Source organism: Vipera berus, assembly GCF_964194415.1.
Source record: "Vipera berus genome assembly, chromosome: 3".
NCBI classification, from domain to species: domain Eukaryota; kingdom Metazoa; phylum Chordata; class Lepidosauria; order Squamata; family Viperidae; genus Vipera; species Vipera berus.
In genome coordinates, this window is record NC_138204.1 from 140,740,336 (window position 1) to 140,762,177 (window position 21,842).

At 44.0% G+C, this 21,842-nt stretch overlaps 1 protein-coding gene across 3 annotated transcripts in view; it reads right to left on the minus strand.

Annotated features, from left to right (window-relative positions):
- DROSHA (drosha ribonuclease III) overlaps positions 1-21,842 on the minus strand; it is a 113,884-nt gene that overhangs the window by 65,860 nt on the left and 26,182 nt on the right. For all 3 annotated transcript variants that reach the window (XM_081324180.1, XM_081324181.1, XM_081324179.1), the window contains exons 11-16: positions 20,344-20,415; positions 17,039-17,120; positions 15,573-15,647; positions 7,424-7,593; positions 3,342-3,466; positions 2,302-2,401 (exon numbers count right to left, since the gene is read on the minus strand). In XM_081324180.1, the coding sequence (XP_081180306.1) occupies positions 2,302-2,401; positions 3,342-3,466; positions 7,424-7,593; positions 15,573-15,647; positions 17,039-17,120; positions 20,344-20,415 (624 nt within the window). The remainder of the gene's footprint in view (positions 1-2,301; positions 2,402-3,341; positions 3,467-7,423; positions 7,594-15,572; positions 15,648-17,038; positions 17,121-20,343; positions 20,416-21,842) is intronic.

The following is a 21,842-nucleotide window of genomic DNA, read 5'->3' on the forward strand; positions in this document are numbered from 1 at the left end:
TTAATTCTCTTTTAACTTTTGCATTTTTTGTATTTTTATATGTCTGCCCTGTTCACCGCCCTGAGTCCTTCGGGAGAAGGGCGGTATACAAATAAAATTATTATTATTATTATTATTATATCTTTCTTAACTGGAGTCATTAGCAGTATAGAAGACCATTCTGGTTTTTAAAGGGAAATGTGAGGTTGCAATGTTTTATAAGTAATGTATGATATATATAAAAGGACGCTGCTATTAAAAGGAAACTTAAGATTGGATATATGACAGCTATTTACCTTGTCTAAAGCAACTCTTTTTCTTATTCAGAAGATGTAAATACTATGGATGGGAATTTGAATGTCCTTGGGCTCTGGGCTTATCACAAGCACTGACTACAGCAACAAGTCTTATGATTTGCTTAAGTGATTTGAGCTACCAGCAGTCTTTGCACAACACAGTCCCTTGTCTGTTCAAAGGCAAACCTTTCTTTACTGATAGAACTCAAGGGCTTAGTTGTGATTTGCTGAATTGAGCAATCAAAGATTGAAAGTAAAGGTATGCCTCGACTTGCAACCGTTCATATAAACACTATTCAAAGTTACAACTGAGCTGAAAAAGGGAATTATGGCTGGTTCTTGTACTCATTACCATCGTAGCATCCTCGCAGTCGCGTGACCAAAATTCTGGGTCTTGACAACCAGCACGTATTTACAATAGGTGCAGTGTCCCAGGGTCACATGGTCACAATATACAACTTTCCCAGGGGGTTTCCAACAAGCAAAATCAATGGGGAAAGCTGGGTTTGCTTAACAACCATATGCTTTGCTTAATGACCGTGGTGATCTGCCTAACAGCCACAGAAAAATGGTCGCAAAATCAAAGCACAATTCACTTAATGATCGCATTGCTTAGTGACAGAAGTTCCAGTCCTAACTGTGGTCATAAATTGAGGAATACAGTATATTTTAATACTGTGCATTTACATCATCTCCTAAGAATTCTTAACAACTCATATACTGGAAGGAGTATGGCTCACGGACAAAATTAAGATTTTAATACTGAGTTGATGGACCACTGATTTAGCTTCCTAAATTCCTAGAAAACAATTACCATTATTTTAGAATATTCTAATGATTCAAAAGATCCCCAACATTGCAGAAGCCATACATAGTCCTTGGGTAGTTTATTATTTACTTATTTTCCTCCTCTCTATCCCCACTTTCCATCCATGAGACCCTCTGCAGCTCAAACAAAATCACGAAGACATATATTAAATGAAAAAAGGATTAGTAATTTTAATAAGTAGTAATTAATAAGGTTAGTAAAAGAGCTGTGGTGGCCGAGTGGTTAGAATGCAGTATTGCAAGCAAAACTCTGTCCACTGCCAGGAGTTAGATTATGACCGGCTCAAGGTTGACTCAGCCTTCCATCCTTCCCAGGTTGGTAAAATGAGGAGCCAGATATGCTGACTCTGTAAATTGCTTAGAGAAGGATGTAAAACACTATGGAGCAGTATATAAGTCTAAGTGCTATTGTTATTGCAATTTGAAAAACCTGGCTTTTGTGTACAGAAGTGAATTATGTTAAATTATATAATTACAAAATCCAATAATCTTTCCAAGAACCTCCAAAGCCAGCAGACACACAGTAGTTTACTCCCTTAAAATTGCCAGCTGCCCTCCTCCCAGTTCATGACAGTCTATCTCTTGCTCACGTCTCTTAGCATCTCCAATCAAAATACAGAACACAATACCTTCTAGCTGTAAAATTCTTCTAGCTCGGGCCCATCCCAAACAAAAGGAATAACAGAATAACATAAATTAAAACACTAAAGATGCCTAAAGGTAAAGGTAAAGGTTCCCCCGCACATGCATGCTAGTCGTTTCCAACTCTAGGGGCCGGTGCTCATCTCCGTTTCAAAGCCAAAGAGCCAGCGCTTGTCCGAGGACGTCTCCGTGGTCATGTGGCCGGCATGACTAGACGCCAAAGGTGCACGGAACACTGTTACCTTCCCACCGTAGTGGTCCCTATTTTTCTACTTGCATTTTTACGTGCTTTCGAACTGCTAGGTTGGCAGAAGCTGGGACGAGTAACAGGCGCTCACTCTGTTACGCGGCACTCAGGATTCGACCCGCCAAACTGCGGACCTTCTGATCGACAAGCTCAGCATCCTAATCCACTGAGCCACCGCGTCCCTTCAAAAGATGCCTATAACCTTGGAAAATAAACTAGGACTCAGGACAGGCTTGGGTTAAAGGCAACTGCCAAACCAACAATCCAAGCATTACACAGAAAGCCAAGGAAAATGAAATTACAACTTACTTCTCTCTGAACTAATTTCTGTTTATCTGCTTGTTTCACTTTGGGACTATTAGCCAGCAGGTGGCGTAATTTCACATAACTTTTCCAGAGTTTTTGGTATCTGAAAGAGGTGAGAAGAACGAGAGTTACATTTTGGAACATTACGAGTTTGGGTTAGTGATCCGTCCAGAAATTATTTTATGTGCCCGAATTCTCTTTATAACCGTACAAAGATAATCCTCAACTTATATTTCGTTTGGGGACCATTCGAAGCTACAACGGCATTGAAAAAAGCAACTTATGGCTGTTTTTTTTTACCCTTATGACTTTTACAGCATCCCCATGCTCACATGATCAAAATTTGGATGCTTGGCAATTGGTTCATATTTATGACAATTGCAGTGTCCCAGGGTCATGTGATCCCCTTTTGCGACCTTCTGACAAGGAGTCAATGGGGAAGCCAGATTCACTTAAGAAACATGTTACTAACGTAACAAGTGTAGTGATTCACTTAACAACTCTGGCAAGAAAGGTCATAAGATGAGGCAAGATTCACTTAACTACTGTCTTGTTTAGCAACAGAAATGTCGGGCTCAATTGTGGCCATAAGTTGAGAACTATCTGTACATTTCCAGTATTATCTACCCTGTATGAAAGCTTAGTATCCAGGTTTTTCATCTCCTGCGGCTTGGAGTTGGAAGCAGAAGTGAAACTGGCTTGGGCCACTGCTAATGGAACTGAATCTTTTCAATAAAGGAAAAAAGGTACCAAAATAAATCTCCTTTTTTTTAAAGTGCTATGGAATAGTCAGGGGAAAGGATGATTGCACAATAAAGTTCATTCAGTTAATCCCACCAAATCTTGACCACAAATATCTGGAATGTCTCATGGAGACAATGGTCCTTTGGCCACTCCCAACAAATGAAAAGAGGAACCAAGCATTTTAGATACGGACACCTGAAAATAATATTGGATGTTTTGCTACTTACACATACTGCTTAGAAAGAAAAAAAAGTTACATTGTTGATCAGTTCCATATGACTAATAAGGGAGCAGCTTACTGTGGATCTCCAGCGTAACTAAGTTGAGCTGGTCGTATTCCAAAATGGACGATAATGGGAAAAGTAATCACATCAGGGTTGAATTGTTCACGATCCAACTGATCAATACGAACAGAACTGGGTTTCTGCAGGAAAAGGAAGAAAAGAAAAGAAAAAATTTAAATTTTACTAATAATGCCTCCATCAATGCTTCTTCAGGCGATGGAGTTTTGCATACACATAACTTTCTGATACAAACCAACTTATCACACTGAAACTTTCTAAGAGCTTTCATGGACTATATCTACTAACACTATTCTGAAAATAGCTGGCAACTCTAGATGAACATTAGCAGTCTGAAACTAGCAGGATCTCTTCCAACTTTAATTGGATTCTCTCTCTTGGGCAAACAAATCATCCTATTCACATGTCCAAATATTATTACGAGAGGAAAAAATGTGAAGTGTTACTCTTCTCACGTTCACACACAGCATAACCACATAGATGTTCTTGGGCAATGAACCATTCTGAGCCGGCTAGGTAAGTTCAGCCTGAACGTAAGACAGACATGAAGAAGGATAACAAGATGGTCACCTCCATTCACCCTACTGCTAGATTTAGAGCACAAAATGGCTGGGGTTAATTTTGGGTTGATTAAGTCACATATTAATTGATTACAGTAACTTATGGGAGGATTAAAATTAGAATCACCATTGTTCTGTTTTTCCAGAAATTTCTGACAGAATTAACTATTTATTCTGCTTTTATGGTGCATTGTTCCACCTAGGAATTAATACATTCGGTGCTTATAATGGCTGAAAGGAGTGATATAACTATGGTCTGAGGGTGGACTCAGTCTGATAAAAGTTTAATTATCTTGCTTGAGCCACTGTTTTTCTAAACTTTAGAGTTAAAACATCACCAAAGAAAGGGATGGCTATTTAGCCCTGAAGGAGACTCAAGATTCATTTTTATTTAAATAATGCAATGCTCTTCTCAATAAATTTACAAGGTTATGCTCTGTGAGATATTCCTCTTCTCTCTGTTCCTAATTTAGTCTTCATGTTAACAAAGAAGCAGAAAACCCACACAATCTCCCTCTTCTATTTGTTCCTGACAGAAATTAGAATAATTGCTATTGTCACTAAAGGAAGGTGGCAGAAAAGAAAAATATGCACACATGAAACCTATTTTTCTTCCTTTTCTCATACCCTTTAAAAAGTTACATGGAGATACACAAACACACACACACATACAACCAAGAAAATGAGGCTCCATAAATCCCCTCATGATCTTTAGTCAATTATAGACAAGTAGCAAGAGGAGAGGTTCATTATTAAAGTACACAAAGGTTACTCTTGTTGTCTGAAGAACGGAGGCTTCTTTTATATTTTCCACAATACATATTAATAGCCAACAGGCAGAAGTCTAGATATGACATGATTTTCTTTCTTTTGGGAGATGGATGAAAATTTTGGAAAAATGGAGGAGAGAGGAAGAAGATCATTTTTTTAAAGGTTATTGCTTGGATTGCTTCCTACCTTACTTTTTTATTTTTACAGGTAGTCCTCGAGATACAACCACAACTGAGTCCAAAATTTATGCTGCTAAGTGAGAAAATTGTTAAGTGAGTTTTGCCCCATTTTACGACTTTTCTTGCCACATTTGTTAGGTGAATCACCGCAGTTGTTAAGTTAGTAACACGGTCGTTAAGTGAATCTGGCTTCCTCACTGACTTTGCTTGTCAGAAGGTCGCAAAAGGGGATCACATGAGCCTGGGACACTGCAGCCATCATAAATACAAAATTCAAGCATCTGAATTTTGATCAAATGACAATGGGGATGCTGCTATGGTCATAAGTGTGAAAAATGGTCATAAGTCACTTTTTCCAGTGCCGTTGTAACTTTGGTCACTAAATGAATATTGTAAGTCAAGGACAATCTGTACTTTCTGAACTTTGTATTCCCTTGCCTGTATTTTATTCTATTGCCTGTTTCATTGGCACTCAGCATATTATACAGACCAAACGAAACCTAATACGTTTAACACACACATGAATACAAAGGCATGTTAATGCCTTAGACCAAGGGTGTCAAACTCGCAACGTCACGTGACATGTTGTGACATATCGTGACTTTTTTTCTATTGCCGCCAATGGGGTGGGCGCAGTTTCGGCATGACGCATCCGGCCCACGGGCCAGCAGTTTGACACCCCTTAGATAATGTCAGTTAGATTTTGTGTACAGGTACTCCTTGAGTTAGGGTAATAATGCAGCCTGCTCATTACGGTCATAAGCCATAACGGTCATAAAACTGGAAAACCAATTAAAAGCTTATTTTGTGGTGGTTGTTAAGCAAAAGCCAGTTGTATAATGAACAATGGTTTTGGTTCACGGTTTTGTCAAAAACCAGAAGTAACTGCCGGATTTTGGGAAAAACTATAGTAAAATATGCTTATGTGACATGGGATGCTATAGACATCCATATATGCAGCTGGGTTGCTAAGGGCCCAAAGTCTAGTCACGTGACCATGGGGAGAGGGGAAGATGGCACGACCTGGGTCGTAAGTCCCCCTTTTTGGGTTAGTCGTAACTAATTGTAATCGCTAAGTGACTGGTAATTAAGTCAATGACTATCTGTAATAGGATACTAAATGGAAGTGAAAAGCATCTTGTAAATAATAACAAAAGGGCAAACCTCTGGAAAAGACCTCTGGGCTCTCGACCCTGAGAAGTAACTGCTGGATCAGGTCCCATTGGGCTTTGATTGCATCTGCCACCATTATAGCTCCTCTAGCTTTTGAGCTAAAGACATATTTTTGTTTTTAGGGAAGGACTCAGTGGTACTGAAAGGCTCCTACTTCAGCCCCAGCGTGCCTTGGTACAAACTTGATATGTGGTCTATTTGCATCTTTGGTCTTGTGGATGCTGCCGATTCACAACTTCCAGCAGACCCAATGATCATAGCCGAGAGGAAGAGATGCTAGGAGTTGTAATTCAATAATAATAATAATAATAATAATAATAATAATAATAATAATAATAATAATAATAATAATAATAATAATAATAATAATAATAATAATAATAGAGTTGGAAGGGACCTTGGAGGTCTTCTAGTCCAACCCTCTGCTCAGGCAGGAAGCCCTATACCATTTCAGACAAATGGTTGTCCAGTCTCTTCTTAAAAACTTGCAGTGTTGGAGCTTTTACAACATCTGGAGGCGGGTTGTTCCACTGATTAATTGTTCTAACTATCTTCAAAGCCACACATTCTATATTCCTGACTGATATATTCCAATCTTAGATATGACTCTGGGAAATAACCTAGAATTTTCCCAGATCTTTAAATACCAAATGAGTTTTGCCCCATTTTATGACTTTACTTACCATAATTCTTAATGAATTACCAAAGCAGTTAAGTTAGTGACATGGTTTTTAAGAGACATAGCTTTCCCATTGACTTTGCTTGTCAGAAGGTTGTGAAAGGTGACCACCTTACCCTGGGACACTGCAACCACCATAAACTACTGAGTGGTGGTGCAGTGGTTAGAATGCAGTATTGCAGGCGAACTCTGCCGACTACCAAGAGTTCAATCCTGACTGGCTCAAGGCTGATTCATCCTTCCAAAGTCGTTAGAGTGAGGACCCAGATTGTTGCAGGCCATATGCTGATTCCGTAAACCACTTAGAGAATGTTATAAAGGACTATGAAGTGGCATATTAGTCCAAGTATTATTGCTAGCAGCCAAGAGTCCGAATTTTTATCATGTGACCATGGCTGTAAGTGTGAAAAAGGGTCATAAGTCCCTTTTTCAGTGCTATTGAAAAGTCACTAAACAAATGGTTGTAAATCGAGGACTATCTATATTTTGTGCCTTACTTGGGGATGGCAAAGGGGGCCACAGCTGATGTCATGATGTCACTGAAATATCTAGCCCCATCCAGGTTAGGGTACTCTGGGGAAATTTGTTAAGACACACATTGCTCAACCATAATAGATTCTGTGGTAATATAACATTAAAAACATACTCTTGTCAGTAATAGTTGGAATAGCTAATATTTAGTGTAAATTTTTATTTCAAGAGAGAACATCCCAGTACCATGCCAGAGCTGGTCACTATCATCCCTTTACATTCTTCGGCGTATTTCTGCCACTCCAGCTCTTCCCACTGTAGCATATTGGCAATCTCTTCTTCTGGCACGAGGGGTTTATTGCAGCGTAACAAGTACAGAAGGATCTGATGCATTGACAGAACTTCCTTCCCGCCATCTTAAAAACAGCATTGGACCGATTGTCAAACTCTTCTTATACATTGAAAGGAAAGGAAAGCATTTGAAAACGAGCAATGGTTTCAGGGCAGCAAAATGGCTTCTGCGGAAAATTAGACAGTAGCTTGTCTATACATCACATTGAGACATAAGCTACAACTGGTGGGATTAACTTATCACACTAATTTATAAACCACGGTCTGCAAATTATGATAGGTGGGGTCAGCCAAAATATTAAACCAAAGCCAGACCAACCATATTGGTCTGAGAATGACTACTTTCCCTCTTATACATTATACTGAAAGTTTAATGTAAATTATTTTACATTTTTTTTATTTCACAAAGCAAATGCAAGAATTTGAGGGGGGGGGTCGGAAACTTCATTATATCATTTTAGGTCTTAAAATAAGCAGCAAAAAGACTAAGTTTTCATGACAACCTGGACTTTTGCCTTCAAAGCTAGTAGGACTGTGATACCACATCAAGATATGGTATACACCAGGGGTCTTCAAACTTGGCCCTTTTATGACTTGTGGACTTCAACTCCCAGAATTCCTCAGCCAGGCACGCTGGAATTCTGGGAGTTGAACTCCACAAGTCATAAAAGGGCCACGTTTGAAGACCCCTGGTATACACTTATTTCACAAGCCCAAAAGTCTACACTCAGCTGAATTTTAAACATATTTAAATTATTATTATTTTTTACTTATTTATAAGCCACCAGTCTGAACCCAGTCACCCGGGGCAGCGCAATACACTCAAATATAAGCTATAGCAATAAAATGCAATAAAATTATATTAAAAAGTTGAATCAAAGCTTAACATTTGAAACAAAACAAAAACCCAAAATATTACATCAAATATAATTCAAGCAGTAGAAGAAAAGTACTTCTAGTGCTAGACAGAAATAATAAAAAATATCAGATCCTTAAGAGCAAAACATTAAGAAAAGCACACCTTCGAACTGATTTAAAGACACCTTGGCAAAATGTCTATGTATAAGAGATAAAAACAAACTTGAGGGAAATCCTTATTACAGGGAGTGCAGAATTATTAGGCAAATGAGTATTTTGACCACATCATCCTCTTTATGCATGTTGTCTTACTCCAAGCTGTATAGGCTCGAAAGCCTACTACCAATTAAGCATATTAGGTGATGTGCATCTCTGTAATGAGAAGGGGTGTGGTCTAATGACATCAACACCCTGTATCAGGTGTGCATAATTATTAGGCAACTTCCTTTCCTTTGGCAAAATGGGTCAAAAGAAGGACTTGACAGGCTCAGAAAAGTCAAAAATAGTGAGATATCTTGCAGAGGGATGCAGCACTCTTAAAATTGCAAAGCTTCTGAAGCGTGATCATCGAACAATCAAGCGTTTCATTCAAAATAGTCAACAGGGTCGCAAGAAGCGTGTGGAGAAACCAAGGCGCAAAATAACTGCCCATGAACTGAGAAAAGTCAAGCGTGCAGCTGCCAAGATGCCACTTGCCACCAGTTTGGCCATATTTCAGAGCTGCAACATCACTGGAGTGCCCAAAAGCACAAGGTGTGCAATACTCAGAGACATGGCCAAGGTAAGAAAGGCTGAAAGACGACCACCACTGAACAAGACACACAAGCTGAAACGTCAAGACTGGGCCAAGAAATATCTCAAGACTGATTTTTCTAAGGTTTTATGGACTGATGAAATGAGAGTGAGTCTTGATGGGCCAGATGGATGGGCCCGTGGCTGGATTGGTAAAGGGCAGAGAGCTCCAGTCCGACTCAGACGCCAGCAAGGTGGAGGTGGAGTACTGGTTTGGGCTGGTATCATCAAAGATGAGCTTGTGGGGCCTTTTCGGGTTGAGGATGGAGTCAAGCTCAACTCCCAGTCCTACTGCCAGTTTCTGGAAGACACCTTCTTCAAGCAGTGGTACAGGAAGAAGTCTGCATCCTTCAAGAAAAACATGATTTTCATGCAGGACAATGCTCCATCACACGCGTTCAAGTACTCCACAGCGTGGCTGGCAAGAAAGGGTATAAAAGAAGGAAATCTAATGACATGGCCTCCTTGTTCACCTGATCTGAACCCCATTGAGAACCTGTGGTCCATCATCAAATGTGAGATTTACAAGGAGGGAAAACAGTACACCTCTCTGAACAGTGTCTGGGAGGCTGTGGTTGCTGCTGCACGCAATGTTGATGGTGAACAGATCAAAACACTGACAGAATCCATGGATGGCAGGCTTTTGAGTGTCCTTGCAAAGAAAGGTGGCTATATTGGTCACTGATTTGTTTTTGTTATGTTTTTGAATGTCAGAAATGTATATTTGTGAATGTTGAGATGTTATATTGGTTTCACTGGTAAAAATAAATAATTGAAATGGGTATATATTTGTTTTTTGTTAAGTTGCCTAATAATTATGCACAGTAATAGTCACCTGCACACACAGATATCCCCCTAAAATAGCTATAACTAAAAACAAACTAAAAACTACTTCCAAAAATATTCAGCTTTGATATTAATGAGTTTTTTGGGTTCATTGAGAACATGGTTGTTGTTCAATAATAAAATTAATCCTCAAAAATACAACTTGCCTAATAATTCTGCACTCCCTGTATTATTAGGGCAAAAGTTGTTATTTGAGTGAAAATTTTGTATGATGGCTAGATAATCTCACTGATCATTCTGACTTGCTATAAAGCAGCTTCCTATGAAAATTACATTAGAACAATGAAATAAATTGTGCTGCACATTCTCCATTACAGAGAAGTGCATCTAACACAACAGAAAGTTGTTAGTCCAACCAGAAGTACAGTAAAAGTTTCCTATAGGTAAGAATAATTCCAGACTGTCTTTGTCACTTCCTGAAGAAACTAGAAACAGAAAACCAACCTCAAAAGCAGTGTATTACAGGAGTGTCTATGGAAATTCTCAGTCATCCAGATCACAGTTGTCCCAAAGGTGCTTTTCCAAAAGGCAACTGGACATTTTTTTTAATCCCATTTATATCCCGCCCTTCTCCGAAGACTCAGGGTGGCTTACAATCTAAAGCACAACTCAATGTGCTTAGCAGTAGCCATCATTCTATGTATATGCCTGCTTATTAGGGCTTTCGGGGCCCCCCAAGCGGCATTTTTACAAAGTCAGCTTATTGCCCCCAACAATCTGGGTCCTCATTTTACCTACCTCGGAAGGATGGAAGGCTGAGTCAACCTTGAGCCTGGTGGGACTCGAACCTGCACTAATTGCAGGCAGCTGGTGTTACTTAAGGAGGCATTAGCCCACTGCTCCACCAAGGCTCATTCTTTGTTTTTTTTTTCTTGAAGACGTTTCACTACTCATCCAAAAAGCTTCTTCAGTTCCAAGAAGGTTCCATACCCATTTGCATTATTCAGGTGACCCTGAGGGCGTAGAGAAACTGAAGAAGCTTCTTGGATGAGAAGTGAAACGTCTTCAAGGAAAAAAAAACAATGTCCAGTTGCCTTTCGAAAAAAATACCTTTGGGTATTACATGAGTGGCAGCCAAGAAATCAGAATTCAAACATTCCACAAAGTTTCTGCTGCTTATGAATAATAACCAAAAATTCTCAACAAGTCCCAGGCTACATTTAAACAACATACTTAATCAGGGCAGCTAAAGCAATACATACCGTATATACTTGAGTATAAGCCGAATTTTTCAGCCCACTTTTTGGGCTGAAAAATTCCACTTCGGCTTATACTCCAGTCAACAAAAAAAACTTACCGAGGACTTGTGCGCGGCCGAGGCTTTGGTGCTTCCGGGATCGCCCGCACCTCTCCCAAGCCACCGCCGTCCGAGACCTGCCGAAGTTTGGGGAGGTTTGGGGAGGTGCGCGCGCACCTCCCCAAACTCCGCGCCTTGCCTGCCTGCTTCTTTCCGCAGCGGAAAGAAGCAGGCAGGCAGGGCGCGGAGGAACGGAGACTTGCCGACGTTTGGGGAGGTTTGGGCGCCTCCCCAAACCTCGGCAGGTCTCCGTTCCTCCGCGCAGACCTGCCGACGTTTGGGGAGGTTTGGGCGCCTCCCCAAACCTCCCCAAACCTCGGCAGGTCTCCGTTCCTCCTGCCGACCTTTGGGGAGGTTTGGGCGCCTCCCCAAACCTCGGCAGGTCTCCGTTCCTCCTGCCGACCTTTGGGGAGGTTTGGGCGCCTCCCCAAACCTCGGCAGGTCTCCGTTCCTCCTGCCGACCTTTGGGGAGGTTTGGGCGCCTCCCCAAACCTCCCCAAACCTCGGCAGGTCTCCGTTCCTCCTGCCGACCTTTGGGGAGGTTTGGGCGCCTCCCCAAACCTCGGCAGGTCTCCGTTCCTCCTGCCGACCTTTGGGGAGGTTTGGGCGCCTCCCCAAACCTCCCCAAACCTCGGCAGGTCTCCGTTCCTCCTGCCGACCTTTGGGGAGGTTTGGGCGCCTCCCCAAACCTCCCCAAACCTCGGCAGGTCTCCGTTCCTCCTGCCGACCTTTGGGGAGGTTTGGGCGCCTCCCCAAACCTCGGCAGGTCTCCGTTCCTCCGCGCAGACCTGCCGACCTTTGGGGAGGTTTGGGCGCCTCCCCAAACGTCCCCAAACCTCGGCAGGTCTCCGTTCCTGTTTGGGGAGGTTTGGGCGCCTCCCCAAACCTCCCCAAACCTCGGCAGGTCTCCGTTCCTCCGCGCAGACCTGCCGACGTTTGGGGAGGTTTGGGCGCCTCCCCAAACCTCCCCAAACCTCGGCAGGTCTCCGTTCCTGTTTGGGGAGGTTTGGGCGCCTCCCCAAACCTCCCCAAACCTCGGCAGGTCTCCGTTCCTCCGCGCAGACCTGCCGACCTTTGGGGAGGTTTGGGCGCCTCCCCAAACGTCCCCAAACCTCGGCAGGTCTCCGTTCCTGTTTGGGGAGGTTTGGGCGCCTCCCCAAACGTCCCCAAACCTCGGCAGGTCTCCGTTCCTCCGCGCAGACCTGCCGACGTTTGGGGAGGTTTGGGCGCCTCCCCAAACCTCCCCAAACCTCGGCAGGTCTCCGTTCCTGTTTGGGGAGGTTTGGGCGCCTCCCCAAACCTCCCCAAACCTCGGCAGGTCTCCGTTCCTCCGCGCAGACCTGCCGACCTTTGGGGAGGTTTGGGCGCCTCCCCAAACCTCCCCAAACCTCGGCAGGTCTCCGTTCTTCCTGCCGACCTTTGGGGAGGTTTGGGCGCCTCCCCAAACCTCCCCAAACGTCGGCAGGTCTGCGCGGAGGAACGGAGACCTGCCGAGGTTTGGGGAGGTTTGGGGAGGCGCCCAAACCTCCCCAAACAGGAACGGAGACCTGCCGAGGTTTGGGGAGGTTTGGGGAGGCGCCCAAACCTCCCCAAAGGTCGGCAGGTCTGCGCGGAGGAACGGAGACCTGCCGAGGTTTGGGGAGGCACCCAAACCTCCCCAAAGGTCGGCAGGAAGAACGGAGACCTGCCGAGGTTTGGGGAGGTTTGGGGAGGCGCCCAAACCTCCCCAAAGGTCGGCAGGAGGAACGGAGACCTGCCGAGGTTTGGGGAGGCGCCCAAACCTCCCCAAAGGTCGGCAGGAAGAACGGAGACCTGCCGAGGTTTGGGGAGGTTTGGGGAGGCGCCCAAACCTCCCCAAAGGTCGGCAGGTCTGCGCGGAGGAACGGAGACCTGCCGAGGTTTGGGGAGGCGCCCAAACCTCCCCAAAGGTCGGCAGGAGGAACGGAGACCTGCCGAGGTTTGGGGAGGTTTGGGGAGGCGCCCAAACCTCCCCAAAGGTCGGCAGGAGGAACGGAGACCTGCCGAGGTTTGGGGAGGCGCCCAAACCTCCCCAAAGGTCGGCAGGAGGAACGGAGACCTGCCGAGGTTTGGGGAGGTTTGGGGAGGCGCCCAAACCTCCCCAAAGGTCGGCAGGAGGAACGGAGACCTGCCGAGGTTTGGGGAGGTTTGGGGAGGCGCCCAAACCTCCCCAAAGGTCGGCAGGAGGAACGGAGACCTGCCGAGGTTTGGGGAGGTTTGGGGAGGCACCCAAACCTCCCCAAAGGTCGGCAGGTCTGTGCGGAGGAACGGAGACCTGCAGAGGTTTGGGGAGGTTTGGGGAGGCGCCCAAACCTCCCCAAAGGTCGGCAGGAGGAACGGAGACCTGCCGAGGTTTGGGGAGGTTTGGGGAGGCGCCCAAACCTCCCCAAAGGTCGGCAGGAGGAACGGAGACCTGCCGAGGTTTGGGGAGGCGCCCAAACCTCCCCAAAGGTCGGCAGGTCTGCGCGGAGGAACGGAGACCTGCCGAGGTTTGGGGAGGTTTGGGGAGGCGCCCAAACCTCCCCAAAGGTCGGCAGGAGGAACGGAGACCTGCCGAGGTTTGGGGAGGTTTGGGGAGGCGCCCAAACCTCCCCAAAGGTCGGCAGGAGGAACGGAGACCTGCCGAGGTTTGGGGAGGCGCCCAAACCTCCCCAAAGGTCGGCAGGAGGAACGGAGACCTGCCGAGGTTTGGGGAGGCGCCCAAACCTCCCCAAAGGTCGGCAGGAGGAACGGAGACCTGCCGAGGTTTGGGGAGGTTTGGGGAGGCGCCCAAACCTCCCCAAAGGTCGGCAGGAGGAACGGAGACCTGCCGAGGTTTGGGGAGGCGCCCAAACCTCCCCAAAGGTCGGCAGGTCTGCGCGGAGGAACGGAGACCTGCAGAGGTTTGGGGAGGCGCCCAAACCTCCCCAAAGGTCGGCAGGAGGAACGGAGACCTGCCGAGGTTTGGGGAGGCGCCCAAACCTCCCCAAAGGTCGGCAGGAGGAACGGAGACCTGCCGAGGTTTGGGGAGGTTTGGGGAGGCGCCCAAACCTCCCCAAAGGTCGGCAGGAGGAACGGAGACCTGCCGAGGTTTGGGGAGGTTTGGGGAGGCGCCCAAACCTCCCCAAAGGTCGGCAGGAGGAACGGAGACCTGCCGAGGTTTGGGGAGGTTTGGGGAGGCGCCCAAACCTCCCCAAAGGTCGGCAGGAGGAACGGAGACCTGCCGACGAGCCGCGGCCACACAGGGTATTCCTGTGTATTCAGGCTTGCAAAATGGCGGATCGAGCCTCTGCTGGCGGCAGAGGCTTGCAGAACGGCGGATCGGCTTATACTCGAGTCAATAACTTTTTCCAGTTTAGGGGGGTGAAATTGGGGGTCTCGGCTTATACTCGAGTCGGCTTATACTCAAGTATATACGGTAATTCTAAACTTGGTTACTTTTAAAGGTAAAGGTTCCCCCACACATGCGTGCTAGTCGTTTCCGACTCTAGGGTCCGGTGCTCATCTCCGTTTCAAAGCTGAAGAGCCAGCGCTTGTCCGAGGATGTCTCTGTGGTCATGTGGCCAGCATGACTAGACGCCAAAGGCGCATGGAGCGCTGTTACCTTCCCACCGTGGTGGTCCCTATTTTTCTACTTGCATTTTTACGTGCTTTCGAACTGCTAGGTTGGCAGAAGCTGGGACGAGTAACAGGCACTCACTCTGTTACGTGGCACTCGGGATTTGACCCGCCAAACTACCAACCTTCTGATCGACAAGCTCAGCGTCCTAACCCACTGAGCCACCGCGTCCCTTGGTTACTTTTAGGCCTGCTTAATTTTGCTTTTCTTATGGGTTCTGGTTAGCATTCTATCTGAACCTTAGTAGCAGTCTAAGCTTTGTGCACGGTAGAAAAATAAGTATTATGGCTGAACACAGATACTAAACTACTTCAAGTACTGAAGCTCTTAAAATAAACTCTTAAGAACAGACATGGATAATATAAATATATGCCAAGGTGACAACTAAATGCGTGGATTTGCAAGTTTGGAAGAGGTAGTGTCCAGGCCAATGTTTGTCGTGCTTGGCAACTTGAAGATGTGTGGAATTCAATTCCCAGAATTCCCCAGTAAGCATAGCTGGCTGAGGATTTCTGGGAGTTGAAGTCCTCACATCTTCAAGTGTCAAGGTTGAGAAACACTAGCCCAGCCATAGATTTATATCAGAGAGAAATAACTAAAAGAATAGCCGTCACGCTGAAACCGAATACACTTACCTGGAAGAAACCTTACGAAGCGTGGCATGAAATGGAACCGAGGACATGAAGTCTCACTGTTTTCTGATGAAGGACCTTATATAACAAAATGAACAGCAATGTGCTGCATATCACAAGGTGTAATTTCATAGAGCATTTATCTGCATCTTTGGTACCTCAGTAAAATTAAGCTACTTTTATAGAACTGAGCGTATTCTACAAATGTGCTACAAAGCAAATGATTTTACATCCTGTGAAACAGTATTCTGTTTTGTAAAAAGCACGTTCTTAGCCCCTTTCTCTGGCAAAGACTGGGAACAGATGGCCTTCTAAAGATCATTATACTATAGATCTCATCGTAGGTAACCCTGATGGGTGGGACTTATGAGAATTAGCATCTGGAGAGAAACTTAATAGGACTAAACTTTTTTGTCTACTAGAAGGGAAACTCAGAGCACACAACTGCACGATTTCAGAATTATAGTGGACAATAACAAGCATTTGCCACAAAATCTCCCATGTGCATTGTTATAATAGCTATGAAATATGCAGAAGGTTATACAGTATCAACTGTTTATGTTCATCACACAACACAAACCTGGCTTTCTGTGACCATTGAACATAATGGAGGGAGAAGTTATCCCTTACCACTTTTCTCCTTCTGCCTGCAAACTTACAATTCTTTGAGTATATCTATACCTTGTTTGCTAATCAATATCCAGCAGCTCCAGATTGGATATCTCTTTCCCTTAAATATTCTGAATTAATCGACTGCCTCCTAATTTAGGGGTAGAAGCAGTTCCGTGTAGTGGCGTCAGGCTAGAAACTGGGAGACTGTGAGTTTTACTCCCATCTTAGGTATAATAAACCAACTGGCTGACCTTGGGCCAGTCACTTTCTATCAGCCCTAGGGAGGAGTCAATGGCAAAGTACTTCTGAAAAACCTTGCCAAGAAAAGTTCAGGGATTTCTCCAGGTAATCTCAAAGAATTGGACATGATTGAATGGAAGGAAAAAACAATTAAGGGATCCCAATATTTTAGGGTCAATGGCTCATTGGAAATTTTTCAGAATGTTATCACTGGCGCTTTACACAATAGGATGGCAATAAAGGGCAGTTAAGTATACCTAGTTTTATAAGCAAAATACTTGTTTACCAGGGGACAGACTTACTTCTATAGCTCTTTGTATGGCTCAAGGATGCCCTTAACTACCATCCCTAACTAGCTAATCTCTTTTTTCTCCCTGGACAAATGGGAAAAGCTCTTTAAAATCACAATACAAACATGTGATATAAGTCCCCAACTTTTCTTTTCTTTTTTAACAAGATACTTCCCCTTCTTTCATTAAAAGAATCTATAGTCAGATGGGGCAGGGCTTCTAGCATGCATCGAGAGAGAATCTACCAGCATATTCATACAGCAAATAGAAAAGTATGCAGCAAACTAGAGATCTCCCGTAAATATATATTTTAAGTAAGATAGTTACCAATCAGATTCCAATCGTACAGTTCCAAAATATCTTTGAAGAGATAGGAGGAGAAAAGTTCCAGGCCTCGGACACAAAAGTTCTGCCGGGGGGGGGGGGGGAGATGAAACAAACAAGTCAAGGCGTTACAATAAACATCTTCACCAACTTTCATCATGAGAGCTGAATATATTCCCTGTAATCCGGGATTAGGAAAGGAGAGGAGGGGAGGGGAGGACGGGGAGGGGAGAGGGCTGTGGGGGGGAAGAGAGGAGGGGAGAGGGAGCACAGGGGAGGAGGGGTGAGGAGAGAAGCACACAATCTAGATCCGTGCATGTGCAGATTCGCTCGTCTGCCACTCAGCTCCAGCTGTGCGGCCCGGTTCCTAGCAGCTCACGGACCGATACTGGTCCACGGCCCAGGGACTGGGGAGCCCTGTGTTAGGAAAAGAGTTTTCATTTTTCTTTTCTTTTTCCCCCCTACAACTTTATAATAATAATAATAATAATAATAATAATAATAATAATAATAATAATAATAATAATAATAATAATAATAATAATAATGTTGGAAGGGACCTTGGAGGTCATCTAGTTCAACCCCCTGCTCAGGCAGGAAACCTTATACCATTTCAGGCAAATGGCTGTCCAGTCTCTTCTTAAAAACTTCCAGTGTTGGAGCATTCACCACCTCTGGAGGCAGGTTGTTCCACTGGTTAATTGTTCTAACTGTCAGGAAGTTTCTCCTTAGTTCTAGGTTGCTTCTCTCCTTGACTAGTTTCCATCCGTTGCTTCTTGTCCTGCTTTCAGGTGCTTTGGAGAATAGCTTGACTCCCTCTTCTTTGTGGTAGCCCCTGAGATATTGGAACACTGCTATCATGTCACCCCTCACCCTTCTCTTCATTAAACTACACATACCCAATTCCAGCAACCGTTCCCTATATGTTTTAGCCTCCAGCCCCCTAATCATCTTTGTTGCTCTTCTCTGTACCCTTTCTAGAGTCTCGACATCTTTTTTACATCGTGGTGACCAAAACTGGATGCAGTATTCCAGGTGTGGCCTCTTAATTGCTTCTGTCTCAAATTGGGAGGGGGAGAAAGATTATTAAAGTTTTCTGAATCACAAAATGATTCCCACAGAGGCTTTACTTTTTTAAAAGCAAATGGTGGCGCAGTGGTTAGAATAATACAGCATTGCCGGCAAACTCTGCCCACTTCTGGAGTTCAATCCTAATGGGGCTCCAGATCGACTCAGCCTTCCATCCTTCCAAGGCCAGTAAAATGAAGATCCAGGTGGTTGGGGGGCAATATGCTGACATTGTAAACAACCCAGAGAGAGCTGTAAAACATTATGGGGGTGGTGAATAAGTCTACGTACTATTGTTATTAAATAATCTCTAAATATGGTACAACCAGAAGATATTTAGGTAGGACATTCACAGTATCCGATCTGATTAGGCCCTGTATGCAGAGGCCATGCTATACAATACAGCTCTCAAATACAAAATCAAGGATGCATTTCTTCTACTAAGGATCAATGCTCTCTACATGGGGTTGTCCTTGAGGACCACTCGGAGGCTTCAACTGGTGCAGAATGCGGCCGCGCAAGTTGTGATGGGGGTTTCCCGATACTCCCATGTAACACCTCTTCTCCGCGAGCTGCATTGGCTTCCAGTTGCCCTCCGGGTGAGATTCAAGGTGCTGGTGATGACCTATAAAGCCCTAAATGGCATGGGTCCAGATTACTTACGGGAGCACCTGCTGCCGGCGTCAACTTCCCTTCGTCCTGTGCGCTCCCACAGAGAGGGCCTCCTCAGGGTGCCGTAGGTCAGGTACTGCCGGCTGGCGGCCCCCATGGGGAGAGCATTCTCTGTGGGCGTGCCAGCCCTTTGGAATCAATTGCCTGTTGAGCTCCGGATGGCTCCTGACCTTCACTCTTTCCGCCATGATCTGAAGACCTGGTTGTTTGAACAGGCCGGCCTGGACTAAGGGGTTGGGTTTATTTTTAACTATTTATTGTTAGGGCTAAATTAATTTAATTTTACTTTTAACTTTTGTACGTTGTATTTTATTGCCCTGTACACCACCCTGAGTCCTTTGGGAGAAGGGCGGTATAGAAATTCAAATAATAATAATAATAATAATAATAATAATAATAATAATAATAATAATAATAATAATAATAATAATAATAATAATAATAATAATAATAATGACATTTTCATAATCAAAGCAAGGATACAGTCCTTCTGTACTAATGGGCTTGCCTCTCTTTTTTTGACTTCTGATCCAAATGCTGTTGGGTTTCTAATTTGACCTCAAATTACAGGGTTTGAATATCAGGGGAAAAGCATACAATGATAAGCAAACCAAGTTTAAATTGCATCTTATAAAAAAAAGCTGTTAAAAATAGGTTTTACATAGGTTTCAGAGTTTCCCCAAGTGTTTGCTTCCCCCCCCAAACAAATCAAGAGCTAAAGAATTGTGTTATTGTCATTTTTCCCCATTCTTTTAATTTCCAGACTTTCTACTTGCATAGTATAAACATGGAAGCCTAGAGTTCTTTTCAAGCGTCCTACAGACTTTTATATTAAAATTCCAAAGCCAGACTAAATTCCTTAAAATTCACTTATTGTTAATGTTGGTAGTGGTGTAACAACACATTTCCCTGATCCTCTCCTTATGTAGCGCTTATCTTATGAAGAAATGTGGAACAAATAATTTTAGCATTCATACTCTAGTTTGCAGGAAAAAAACATTGACTGTTGAAGAAGCAAGAAATAGAACAAGGAAAGGAGGAAATACAGAATGATCTCAGCAGGGGATCAGTATTTAACCCCCTAAATAGGAATTTCCTCTCTGAAAAGTATTTATTTCAGGCCCCAACTGACAGATTAAAATCATTATACACAATTCCACCTCTTTTCACACAACATTTTTTCCACCAAAACTAGTTAATTTTGTCAATTGAAAGACACTTCTTATGTTGAAAATTTTACCTCTACTCCCAAATAGATGTAATTTTTTGGTAACAATCACCTGACGAAAGCTTTCAGCAGCACTTAATATTTTACTCAGTTAAGGTTACGGCCTAACTCTTATGGAGGGCATATGTTTACGTTGTTTTAAGTCTTGCTTTATTGTATTTTTATAATTATATTCCAGAATCATAGACATTGTTATTCTAAAACAATGTATCTTTAATTACAAGTGCCTATCTAGGCATACAATATGTTCCACTTCAGAATATGTATGAATCAAAATCTAAAATATCTTGGTGCAGTGCAAACCAAACAGATGTCTTGAATAATCACACTCATAACTTACTTCAGGCATCATCTCTTCAATGAAATGAATTGTATAATCAATGTTAAATCTGATTACTTTACACAGAGGAATCTAGAAAGAGACAAAGAAACATGGAACACTTTTAAGGAGCCGTGCAATCAACACTCTTAAAGCCTTTGCTGTCTTCTGATACAAATGTAACAGTGTTGCATATGTAAAATAAAGTTTGTGATGACCAGCTGGCAAATGGCATAGAAAGCAGAAAGGTAATGGCATGATCAAATGCTGCCATCTATTGGACATTTAAAGCAAATGCACCAAAGCCACTAAATATAAACCAGTTATGTATGAACTGTGTATATACATATACATTGCAATGGGAAAATACACACTGTAATGAAAATACAGGAAATCTATTTATACAACTTATGCTATTCTAATCCATCAAATAGTTTATACTGTTAGAAGTTGAGATGAAAGTACACTATCAGAATACAGATCATTCATAATACCAGTGGGCATTTGGTAGTAAAGAAATACTAACATTGTTTGATTACAGAATAACAAGAGTTGGAAGGAACCTTGAAGATCTTCTAGCCCAACCCCCTGCTCAGGCAGGGAACCCTATAACATTTCTGGCAAATGGCTGTCCAATATCTTCTTTAAAACTTCAGTGTTGGAGCATCCATAACTTCTGGAGGCAAGTCGTTCCACTGATTGATTGTTCTGTTTCTCCTTAGTTCTCTCCTTGATTAGTTTCCATCCATTGCTTCTTGTTGACTCCCCCTGCTTTGTGGCAACCCCCTAGATCAGACATGTTAAACACAAGGCCCGGGGGACAGATCCAGCCCGTGAAGTGGTTTCATGCGGCCCGCGAAGCTATCCTGGAAACAGTGAGGGAACGGTCCCTGCTGCCTTGGCCCTGGCCCAGAGACCCTCCTCCTGCCAGAGACCCTCAGATCTGTCCCACTCCTGCCCAGGCCCCCATAGGCACCCTTCATGCGAACGATGTAGAGCTGGCCATGCCTACCCAGTAGGCCATACGTACTCTAGCCACGCCCACCCAGGCCACACCCACCCGGCCCCCTGAGGGCAACCGCAATGCTGATGCGGCCCTCAATGAAATTGAGTTTGACACCCCTGCCTTAGATATTGGGGTTGCCAGAAGGAAGAAGGAGTCAACCTATTCTCCAAAGCCCCCAAATTACAACATAGTATTTGTTTTGCTTTAAAAACCTCACATCAGCATTCGGAATCCAATATTACGCAAACAGTTCTGTGGCTTATCCAACAGTCACTTCAAGACAGGAGTTCCCAAATCTCACGCTCCTGTGATCCCTAAAAGAAGGCTTTGTGCCCCCCACCACGACCCTGCCAGGGAACAGAACAAATGCTTATACTGAGGTTAGGAAATGGAAGCCTTACTTTAAATTCCACAACTACATTTTGATCTATATTTCATAGAGGTTCACCAACCTGCACCGGCAAACAACAAAGAAGACGGACCAGATCAGGTTTTGCCAGTCAACACTTGGCTC